Source organism: Bison bison, unplaced genomic scaffold (genome assembly GCF_000754665.1).
Source record: "Bison bison bison isolate TAMUID 2011002044 unplaced genomic scaffold, Bison_UMD1.0 scf7180017864029, whole genome shotgun sequence".
Lineage (NCBI taxonomy): Eukaryota > Metazoa > Chordata > Mammalia > Artiodactyla > Bovidae > Bison > Bison bison.
The window spans coordinates 2,093,044-2,104,523 of record NW_011494601.1 but is presented as its reverse complement, the minus strand read 5'-3'; the positions used below and the strand labels follow the sequence as shown (position 1 = coordinate 2,104,523).

Below are 11,480 nucleotides of genomic sequence, written 5' to 3'. Positions count from 1 at the left end.
TATCTCTTACAGTAGTCAGATTCCACAGGAACCCACATGCTAGTGGACAGCCACCCCAGGATTAACCCCATAAGTTTTCCTTCCCCATCTGTATTCATCAACATTTTGGCCCTCACGGGGCTTTCAGCAGCCTTCTGGCTGACTCATCAATTGTTGGGCTGCAACACACAAGCCTGCACACTTGTAGATGCCCAGCCTGAGACCGAAGAAAGAGCTGAGAGACAGCAGGAGAGACGGCCACCGCTTATTGGACAAACACCCAAAGAGGAAGGGCCCTGCAGCAACAACATGCCATGTTCAGCAGGCAGCAGGAGGCACACTGTGGCAATCTCCACTCTTTGAGGGAGGAGCCTACCATTTATAGGGGTATTGACATCAGGTTGGCTCATCAGTACCAGGAAAACCAGCAGCTGGGCAGCAAGCATGCAGGCAGTTACTATTAAGCCCTGTAATTAAGAGGTTTGGATGGTCATGTGAGTGAAGCAGGGACTGGTCTAGCAGGGGGATGAACAGAGAACAAGAGGAAGCCACCTTGAGTGGCCTGACCCTGCATGGGCCCACTGATCTGGGAGCTTCAACAGTAATGTGCACAAGCATCTAGAAAAATACCAGGGGCTACACAGCTTAGCTCTGAGGCAAGTGCAGCAAATGAAGTCCACCAGGGACTGTGGATGTTGCTGGGACTGCAGTATGGCACCAGTGATTAGCCCCTAGAGAAACTGTGCAGTCATTAAGGATTCTGTCTGGGAAGAGAGAGTGGCCCAGTGATCCTCTGTGTGAAAGCCATTGTGATCACCTTTTAAAATCTGATTCTTCTCACCTGTGTCGGTGGAATTGAGACAAGTAAAAGGTATTACTGAAACAGGAGTGTCTGGGTTTGATCATAAATAGAACTGGCCTCTCTTGGAATGTGAAGTAACACAAAGGAAATACCACATTCTGTGCTATAATGGGGTCCAAGGCCTGAAGGATGTAATTGACAGTCTAGGAGGCAGGAGTTAATAGAGCCAACTTGCAGGAAGAGATGAAGTATGCTGCTGCTGCTAAGTCGCTTCAGTCGTGTCCGACTCTGTGCGACCCCATAGACAGCAGCCCACCAGGCTCCTCCATCCATGGGATTTTCCAGGCAAGAGTACTGGAGTGGGGTGCCATTGCCTTCTCCCGAGATGAAGTATAGGACTCCTGAAATGAAAGTCACCATATATAAGGAGAGTTTGTCTAGTCACCAGGATAAGACCTGACAATTAGGCTTTGTGGGGCGAGGAGAGCAAGGGTTCAGTTCAACTTCCATGCTGATTAGATCTCTCGGTGGTGTGTGAACATCCTGGAATAGAGGGGGCTGGGTGTTATTTATAGAATAGAGAAGAGCTCAAGCTTTAGGGGTCCAGGTCCTGAGCTACAGGATCTTGCTTCAAAAAATTGCAATATAGAAAAGAGAAGACCTTTCCGTACCTTTGAGGAAAGCTGACATCATAGATTCCATAACATACAAGGAGGATCAAAGCCCAGAAGCAGGTTAGTACATCCAATGAGGTGGCCAAAAGGGAGGCTGGAGACCTGGGGTTGCTGATGTGCAGACCTGGGAAGAGACCATAGAACCCTTCCCCACTCTATGAGCAGGAGTGGGGCAGGTAGAGGGGCTGCTGAGGCAACAGCCTGTGGGGGGCAGTGTCTGGGGGAGCTGCCACCCAACAGGGGTCACTCTTTTGCTTTCTGCTGTATCTAGGGCAGCCCTCCACTTGCCTTTTGGGGACCCCCTATAATGGGGTCCAGTCCATGCCCTTGGACCCCATTATAGCACAGAATGTGGTGTTTCCTTTGTGTGACTTCACATTCCAAGAGAGGCCAGTTCTCTCTAAGGGAAGGGTTGATGGAAGAAATAAGTCACAGGGAACTACAGGCAAGCAGAGATGCCAACAACTAGCCCACAGTCACCGGGAATGAGAGTTGCCCTGCGATGGTTACAACAGTGTATCCGCAGCTTGGGGATCCAAACTGGCCACTAGGGCCACATCATGGAGAAACACTGGCTAAAACAGTGGAGAGATTAGGGCAATCAAGTTAAGGGAGGATGGCTCCAATACTTTGGCCACCTGATGCAAAAAACTAACTCATTTGAAAAGATCCTGATTCTGGAAAAGATTGAAGGCAAGAGGAAAATGGGACGACAGAGGATGAGATGGTTGAATGCATCACCCATTCGATGGAAATGAGTTGAGTAAGCTCCGGGAATTGGTGATGGACAAGGAAGCCTGGCTTGCTGCAGTCCATGGGGTCCAAGAGTTGGACATGACTTGAGCAACTGAACTGAACTGAGGGAAGCCTGGCATGCTGAAGTCCATGGGGTCACAAAGAGTCAGACACAACTTAACCACTGAACAACAACAATTCTATAAAAGGCACGTGGAGGGCTGCCCTAAATACAGCAGAAAGCAAAAGAGTGACCCCTGTTGGGTGGGAGCTCCCCCAGACACTGCCCCCCACAGGCTGTTGCCTCAGCAGCCCCTCTACCTGCCCCACTCCTGCTCAGACCTGCCAGGCAGCTCCCAGGTCTTTGCTAGTGTCTGAGCACTCATGATGAGATGAGAAGGAAGAGAAATGGGCAAAGCAGGTGCTGTTTCTTGGACTCTGCAGAGGCAGGCTGCTTTTGAAAGAACTCTAGATGATTGTGCAACTTGCTGGTCTTCTCTGGACCTTGGATTCCTGGACATCCGTGAAACACAGACGCTGGTGCTGCCACTAAACTCTCAGGGCTACAGTGAGGAACCCATGAGATCCTGGGCTGAGGGTGCTCTTTGAACTCTAATGTGTGTTTTGAGCCATGAACATCAGCGGCAAATGTCCAGAACCCAGGTGGGGGCGAATTGACTGAGTCAACAAGCCAAAATTTGTCAATCTTTTCTCTGGAAACTGGCACTGGAACCTCAGGTTACAGCGTAGGTATAAATACTCAATATTGGCTGAGGAACTTCAATTTGTGTGGAGGTTCTGAAACCCTAGAGGACGCAACTGTGAGTGTCTCTGTCCTAGCCTCTCAACTTGCTTTCCTGTGTCCCGTGAGTATCTTCCTGCCTGAATGGGCGCTTTATCCTACTGGTGCTGAGGAAGGCAGGGTCTGTACAGCTGTTCCAGTCTAGGAGGGTGAGTGTTGGAGGTGGGGCACAAGGTAGTAATGGATGCTCTGACTGTGTTCCTTTCATTTGTGGGAGATGTGTTTCCTGGGCTGGGAGAAGGGGAGAGTTGGATGTGACATCCAACCAGATCTCTGATGCCATTGTCCCCATGGTAAATGCAATTCATCGTTCTCTTGGAAGGAGGCACTTCTCTGTTCAGAAAGCCCCTTTCCTCCCACTACCTCAGCCAGCCAGTGGCCCTCTGTCTTTTTGCACAGGTCACTCAGGCTTTCTTTCAAGTCTTTCCAATGCCCATGAGCCCTTTCCATGGTCAAAGCTTTACAGTTTCTGTCTCAGAGAAGAAAGAAGCCCAACAGTGGGACTGAGCCATGTCCTGTACCCACCCCTGATCTCACTTAGCTCCTCAGTCCCTTTCTGATGGTAATTGGAAGCTCTATTGGACATCTGCTCTTTCAGCCCCTGAAGCCAGCCTTCCGCTAACTGTGCGTCTCACATGTCCCTTCCTCCATGAGGCCGCTGGCCCAACTCCTCTTGGAAGTCTGGACAGACTCTAGGTATGCCAGGGACTTTTCTCGTGGAGCTCAGGGATGACAAACCCTGGTAAACACACAGTCATGCACCCATCCTGTGCTCAGGACAGACCTCACCCAGTTTAGGATGCTGGCTTTTCTTCAGACACACTGCAGACCTCCAATACTAGTCTATCCAGAACAGCAAGTGAGAGGAAACAAGTCTGCCTTGTCACAGCTAAGTCAACCACCTTACTGATACAGAAAAGGATAAGCAGGTCCAGAGAGGAGACAGGTCCCACCCGAGGGCCCTCAGTGAGTCCCCGCTGGTGTGACAATGGCCTCAGTGAGGAATTCTACATCCTGGTCACAGTGCCCCTGGCAAGGATGACAAGCCCAAAAAGGGATGACACAGAGCATCTGAGAGTAGGTTCATGCTGCTGGCAGACCAGGTCAGAGGCCCAGCTGGTCCACTCATGTCCTCCCTGGCCAGACCTTATCCTAACTTTCCATAAACTGCTTTCGGAGCCCTGCTGCTCTTGTCTCCAGAGGATGGGAGAGGAGATGAGGGAAGGGCTTCTCCTGATCTCAAGGAGCTGGGCCAGCCCTAATCCTCATCCTTGGACCAAGAGCAGCCCCTCTTTGTATTCCTCTGCCTAGGACATGCTTCCCCTCCCTCTCTCCATATTGTTCCTGCTCACACAGTCCCAGAGTTTCCTGGGCGAAGAAATGGATGTCTATTCTGAGAAAACCCTCACCGATCCCTGCACCCTGGTTGTGTGTGCTCCACCAGCAGATAGCCTTCGTGGTCATGATGGACGAGATGGGAAAGAAGGCCCCCAGGGAGAGAAGGGGGATCCAGGTAGATCTGGGACCATGGGCCTGTCTTGGTGGGAAGGGGTGGGCACTTGTAACCAAGCCAGAAACTGAGTCCTCTGCGGGTGAAGCCTTATAGATAATCTTCTTCCTCAATGGGTGGGTTTCACCCAGATTTTGAGCCCACCTAAAACACGGCTTTACTGGTTCACTAAGACTGGCTGCCCTGAGCCTCCAGCTTCATCATCAGCTGTCCTTATTCCTCCCCTTGAATCTTCTGACTCCCACCAGCCCCAAATGCACAAAGAGTAAATGACTGGTATTTGGAGTCGTCTCCTCTAGAACTTAACTACAGTCCATTTGGAATAGTGCCTCTGCATGATGTTAAAGATTTTTAATATTTAATTAAGCTCTACTCCATGATGGGTGGCAAAGGCTAAGACACTGTAGCCCCATAAGCAAGCCTGAATAAAAGGATTTTCCCTAAATATATTACAGAGGGAAAGAAAGGAAGCTTATATTTCACAGTCCAGCCCTGTGCTTAGGAGTTCCCTTGAGTAGTTTATTTAATCCCACCAAAACTCTAACAAGTGATGCATTAATCACATTTGACAGGGAAGACAACTGTGACACAAAGATGCTAAGTGAAACCCAACCTGGAAGGCGAAAAGGACATGAGTTTCTTTTTCAGACACATCTGTGCTTGTCTACTAGCTCTGTTTCAACAACAGTCCCCTAGGGAAAAGTCACTCAGTGTTTCTGAGTCTCAATTTGCTCATCTTTGGATGGAAATAATATGACCATACAGTGACAAATAGTTGAGCCAAGCCTTCCCCCACCACCACATTTATTATTATTATTATTATTTTTTGGTGAGGCTTTAGGATAATGTTGCATCCTCTTGCTGTAATCAGCAATCAGGTGGATTCTCCTGAGGTTTCCCAAGATACTGCTTATTAAGGGAAGTGTCTGAGAAACACTGCCCCACAGGAGAAGATCTGGGTGTTACTGGCAAGAAGTGAGAATTCAATGAACCAGCAACAAGGATAAGGGCACCACCGTGGCACTGAACCAGGGCTGTGGGGTGGATCAACTGAGATCTTTGAACTTTCTCTAGTTTGTATTTTGGTTGGGGAAGAAGGAAATGAGCAACATTTGCAGGATCTTTGTTGCTGGTTCCTACACACCCCAGTCTTTGTAAGTATCTGTCTGTCCTTTACAGACAGAAAGTAGCTTCCAACATGAATGAACTGGGCCTTAATAAGGCTGCCTAGAAGTGAACTCAATAGTGGGGTGGTATTCAAGGTACTAGCATTCTCTAGCTCCCAGAGTGTCCTGAATTGAATCACAGGGCAGGGGGTGGGGTAGAGACTTTTCCTACAGTGGCTCTCAGCTGCATGATGTACCCCATACCTCCCTTTTTGTGCATTCCAAGCCTGGCTTTGGGTTGGTGCTTGGAGAGAGAACAGTGCACAGTCGGGCCAAGACCAGGCTCCACACTGGCTCCCCAGATCCAGGCACTGTCATCCTTCAACGGTGACAGGTCTGAGAATTTCCTGGAGATCCGAGCATCCTCAGATCCTGACCAGTAGGGCTGGGTGGGGCCAGAGTCTGCACTGGGGACAACCTGCCCCACAGATTCTGACACACATGTTCCCAAGAACCTGATGGAAAGGACAAGATGGGCCTGAGAGGACAGACCCCAGAGCAGAGATAGAGGGTGGGGCTGGGTCACTTGGTGATGCCCCAGACGTGTCGTGCAGGGCCAATAACACCTGGGCCCTGCTTGGGGGGCTGTATTTCCAGGGACAATTCCTTCTTTCCTCAGTGCCTCTGAGATTCCTGCCCAGAAGGATTCAGTGAGAGAGTCTGTCCAGGGGGGACAATTCTCCCCTGGGAGTAAAACCTCACACCCCATAGCATTCCCACCACCCAGCTCTGCTGATCTCTCTGAGCTCATTTCCTTCCCCTCCTCCCACACTCCCTGGACTCTGACCACACTGGCTCCTTCTTGGTCCCTGAGCACGCACATCCCCCTGCCTCCCCAGGGCCCTGTCCTTGCTCAGTCCATACACATCCCCATGGCTCACTCCTCACCCCCATCACAGCTTCACTCATAGACTCCCTCTCTGGCCATCCTATTTGGAAGACACCCCCACCAATTCTCTAGGCTTCAATTTACCTCTGTAGCACTTATTCTGATCTGATTATCATGTTAAACAGTTTCCTTTTGGTTAAGTATTTCTACATAGTTGTTTAAGCTCCATGAGGAAGGGATTTTATCTGTTTTTTTGTTTGTTTGTTTGTTTTTCCCACAAAGAATCCCATGACAGCACCTGGTATGTAGTAGAATCTCAGTGAGTACTTGTGGAATAAATTAATGTAAATGGCCAGGAGATAATTTAAGTACACTTCTTGTATTTCAGTCACTCAGTCCCCGTCTGACTCTTTGTAACCCCATGGACTGCAACATGCCAGGATTCCCTGTTCTACATTATTTCCTGGAGTTTGCTCAAACTCATGTCCCTTGAGGTGGTGATGCCATCAAACCATCCCCTTCTCTGTCATCACGTTCTGCTCCTGCCTTCAATCTCCATCGGGTTATTTCAGGGAAGACTGGAGCTTCTCAGGGGACAATATCTTTAGGAGGAGGCTAAAGATCTTTTAGCCTCATCTTTTATGCACTCCACTTCCAAGGAGATTCAGTGTCACTGACTAGGCTGGTCCTTTTCCCCAGGGCCTCCAGGTATGCCTGGACCAGCTGGAAGAGAGGGCCCCTCAGGGAGGCAGGGGAGCATGAGACCTCCAGGCACACCAGGCCCCAAAGGAGAACCTGGGCCCGAAGGTAGGAGGGTGGTATGTGGCGGGTGAAGGAGGGAGAAGGGAGGGGTGATGTTGGCAGCCGTGGTGGGGACCAAGGTATGTGCACAGAGCCTGAAGAAGCCTGGAACCTCCGCGCCTGGTAGGCCTGGCCTGGGCCTCTCCCCCCACAGTCCTACACTGACTGGATTTCCCCAATACTGTTCCTGGAGGAGACCAGGTGGTCAGGAGCAGTCTCCCAGGTCGCTCTCTCACCTGGAGCTGTGGGTGTCAACCTGAACTGCTGAGGAAATGGTATCTGCCGAGCGCACTCTCAGCCATGTTTCTCCAATGTGTTCCTTCCTCAGGAGGAGTGGGTGCCCCAGGCATGCCCGGCTCCCCAGGCCCCGCAGGTCTCAAAGGAGAGAGAGGTACCCCTGGTGAGCCCGGAGCCCCTGGAAGTGCTGGGGCGGCAGTTGAGCAATGGACATGGGGATGGGCTCATGTTCCCCTGTGCCTACCACCACCACCCACCAGGTCAGAGCTGGCATTCCAGGGAGAGAGCCAGCTTTGGGCTCTGGGAACTGTCTGTCTCCAGGGAGAGGGTGATGTGAGCAGCAGGGACTATTTGTGTTCAGGGAAGGCTGGTTGTTGGGTTAAGGGACAGTCAGTGTACAGAGAGGATGCACGCAGAGGATCCAGGCACTGAGGGCCATTTGTAAAGAGGGAGGGCATACTGCTGAGGATATGACAGTCCATGTACTGGGGGAGGTGAAAATTGCAGGAAAGTGTGCCCAGAACTCACACAACAATTCTTTTCTGATCCCAGGGCCTGTTGGAGCCATCGGTCCACAGGGACCTTCAGGTGCCATGGGTCCCCCAGGACTGAAGGGAGACAGAGGTGATCCTGGAGAAAAAGGAGCAAAGGGGGAGACTTCAGTCCTAGGTAAGAAAGGTCTGGGGGCTCTAGTGGGTGTGGAGGGGCCAGCAGGCCCTCTTCAGTTCAGCATCTCCTCTCATGCATCCCACGTCCTTATCCCACCCCCAAGATGCGTCACCCTTCCCTGAGCTCTGGGCTCTGAGTGACCCCAGGCAGCACTGGATCTGTCTTCACTTGGCCTCTCTCTCCTGCAGAGGTTGATATTCTAAGGCAGCGGATGAGAAACTTAGAGGGAGAAGTTCAACGCCTCCAGAACATAGTCACTCAGTACAGGAAAGGTGAGCTCCTGAACCCGACCCTGAGCTGCCACTGAAGGCAGGCCTCAGACTGAGTCTGGGCTTGGCTTGGAGTTCACTGGGCTTGGGTCTAAATTGGACTTCCTGGGACCATGACTGGGACTGGACCTAGACCTGGGGCAGGAGCGGGGCTAAGGACAAGTTTGGGACAGAGCTGTTCCCCACGTGCTCCAGAAGCTCAAGCAGACACACGGGACAAGGAGGAGGACGTGGTCCATGTCACCAGTCAGCAGACCTTTACTACAGCCCACCCTGGGCAGGTTCCTAGGACATATAAAGGGACACCCAACCCAGGATGCATTTCTTCCCTCTGTGGGGCCATGTGTGCAAATGTCCAGAGAAGCAGCTGCACAGTCCATAGCAGCAGAGAATCCAGACATGGTCCTGAGAGTGAGGGTGGGATGATGCCTGTGGGGTTCAAGGCTGCTGGGGACCTGTCCTTGCTGTGTGGCCACCAAGTATCTTACCCTAAAGATGTCCCTGGGTCTGGAAGGAATAGGCTGCCTCCAGTCTCTGGCCAGTCCTGGACTCTCCTGCACCTCTTGTGGAGTTTAAAGCAGAGGATCTTCCCTAAGCCTGGATCCTAATCAGGCTGAGGCCTCCTAGAGCACAGACCTGAGTGCCCTGCGTCTTTGGGACACTCCATCAACTACCCCTCCTCCTTCTCTCCTCTCCCTGATGACAGCTTTGAATGCACATCACTTATCAAACCTGACTGATCCAAGAAAAGGAAGAGTTTTCTGAAGAAGCAGAGCATTAAGGGGCCTGATTGGGTGAGACATAGGGTTGGCTCCTAAGAACTCAAGCCAACTAAGTACTGAAGTAGTGGGATGAGAATTCTCAGCAGTTTATGTCTTCCTTCTTGCACAATCATATTTACATATCTATTTACTACCTCATTCCCTGGTAGCTCAGCTGGTAAAGAATCTGCCTGCATTGCAAGAGACCTGGGTTTGATCTCTGGGTCGGGAAGATCTCCTGGAATGGAAATGGCAAACCACTCCAATATCCTAGCCTGGAAAATCTCATGGACAGAAGTCCCTGGTGGGCTTCAGTCCATGGGGTCAAAAAGAGTTGAGTATGACTAAAAAACTAACCCTTCATGCAGACTGATATAAACAAAGGTGAACTTGGGCATATGTGCTGGCCACCTGTGCGTACCTAAACACCATCACTCAGTCCACACCACCTACACACATGAACACACATGCAGACATATGCACACCCATCCTGAGGACCTTGAGTCAGCCCATGTACCTTCAGATGGACACACGAATGTATTCAAGCATGCACGCACACACATACCCACCCAGATGCATGGGACATAAACCAATCATGGCACACAAGCTTGCACTGACCTTGTCCGGGGCTGTCTGGGCGCCATCCTGAATACGTGGAAAATCTGGTCTCCGATTGCTTGTTGAAGCTACTCAGAGGAACAGGGCAGTGGATCAGGGTGCAGCCTGGATTCAGAACCAGTCCAGTGAGCCCTCTTAGGAGCCCTGAAGATATCCATGCAGACCCTGGAAGTCAGAGGGGTGTGGATGGGATGGAAGAAAAAGAGATACTTAACACGTCACATCGGGGATGCTGTTTTGCAGTGTACCTTTTCCTTAGAAATATGAGATTAGACTCTGAAAAGAGAAGTGACTTTCCCTTGTCACCTGGGCTGTCATTGCCAGGGTAGGGCTGAACACATGACTTTATGAAGCCCAGACAGGGCTCTCTCCAAAGCTGATCCCACTCTGCCCTCCCGCCCCCGCATAGAGCTCTCAGATGCCATCATCCCCTGCTCAGTGATCCAGGGAGGCTGACTGGCCATAGGTTCACCTGCGAGCATATGGAAGCCAACACTGGACTGCCCCCAGTGCAGAGGTCAGCACTTGGCTGCTCTCAGATGCACCTCTGTCCTCCCCTTTCTCCTCACCCCTTCACACAGCACAGAATGGCTCAGACAACTCCTCATGCCCAGTCATCATGCAAGGGTGAGAGTGAGCCACCTGGTTGGTGTTTTCCACACTCTCAGGAACTGCCCTGGACTCTACAGTGTCATTTCCCTGCCAACGTCCTTCCTATTTACACAGTAATTAAAATGCTGGATTCTCATGAACAGCACGGGGAAGAACAGAAAGTGCATGTGGGAGCTTTAGTATCACCTCCAACAAGGTCTGATTCTCATCTACATTTGACAGTTGGGTGACTTTGGTCCTTTGCATAAGCACCTGATTTCCAGGGTCCTCACCTCTTGCATGATGGATGCTTGAGAGCTAAGTGCCTTGCTTTTGTTCTATCTGGTGCCCTGGTACCCTCGTGGGAGCTGGGGACTCCAGTTGAAGCACAAGGTCTAGCTGCTGCACATCCCCAGCCTGACTCTCCTCTTCCCCTAGCGGTGCTCTTCCCTGATGGCCAGGCTGTCGGGGAGAAGATCTTCAAGACGGCAGGTGCTGTAAAGTCATATTCAGATGCAGAGCAGCTCTGCAGAGAGGCTAAGGGACAGCTGGCCTCCCCACGCTCTTCAGCCGAGAACGAGGCCGTGACACAGCTGGTCAGAGCCAAGAACAAGCATGCTTACCTGAGCATGAATGACATCTCCAAAGAGGGCAAGTTCACCTACCCAATGGGGGGGTCACTGGACTATTCCAACTGGGCCCCCGGGGAGCCCAACAATAGGGCAAAAGACGAAGGCCCAGAGAACTGTCTTGAGATCTATTCCGATGGCAATTGGAATGACATAGAATGCAGGGAGGAGCGCCTCGTGATCTGTGAGTTCTGAGCCCCCGGGGAGGAAGGGGGCTCAGAATGCCAGGGTTGTGAGCTGCCAACATCCCTATAAAAAGGTGACCCTCTGGTGCTCACAGCTTCCTCACTGAGCCACAGGATGAGGCCAGAAGGCAGGCCTCCTATGGAACTCCTTCCTCAGAATAAAGTTCTAAACTGTCTTCACACTTGGAAGTCTTGTCACAGAAAAAAAAAAAGAGGGGGGGGG

The 11,480-nt window shown here is 51.3% G+C and overlaps 2 protein-coding genes across 3 annotated transcripts in view; both read left to right on the top strand.

Annotated features, from left to right (window-relative positions):
- The window catches only part of LOC104984467 (conglutinin-like), a 51,732-nt gene that overhangs the window by 15,134 nt on the left and 25,118 nt on the right, over positions 1-11,480 (top strand). The window lies entirely within an intron of this gene.
- LOC104984451 (collectin-43) lies at positions 2,907-11,439 on the top strand. 2 transcript variants are annotated; one of them, XM_010834159.1, is made up of 8 exons: positions 2,907-3,056; positions 3,591-3,688; positions 4,304-4,505; positions 7,197-7,304; positions 7,627-7,698; positions 8,088-8,204; positions 8,393-8,476; positions 8,669-9,424. In XM_010834159.1, exons 3-8 carry the CDS (start codon positions 4,307-4,309, stop codon positions 9,079-9,081), a joined length of 993 nt encoding a protein of 330 aa, XP_010832461.1. In that variant the 5' UTR covers positions 2,907-3,056; positions 3,591-3,688; positions 4,304-4,306; the 3' UTR covers positions 9,082-9,424. The 2 variants fall into 2 exon arrangements, with proteins under 2 accessions (XP_010832461.1, XP_010832462.1); XM_010834160.1 differs by lacking the exons at positions 3,591-3,688; positions 8,669-9,424 and adding an exon at positions 10,882-11,439 and having other exon boundaries at positions 2,942-3,056.

Coding starts and splice junctions, on each gene's coding strand:
- LOC104984451 (XM_010834159.1), top strand. CDS start 4,307: ATGCTTCCCCTCCCTCTCTCCATATTGTTCCTGCTCACACAGTCCCAG. Junction 7,699..8,087: donor AGGAGAGAGAGGTACCCCTG/GTGAGCCCGGAG, acceptor TTCTGATCCCAG/GGCCTGTTGGAGCCATCGGT. Junction 8,205..8,392: donor GGGGGAGACTTCAGTCCTAG/GTAAGAAAGGTC, acceptor TCTCTCCTGCAG/AGGTTGATATTCTAAGGCAG.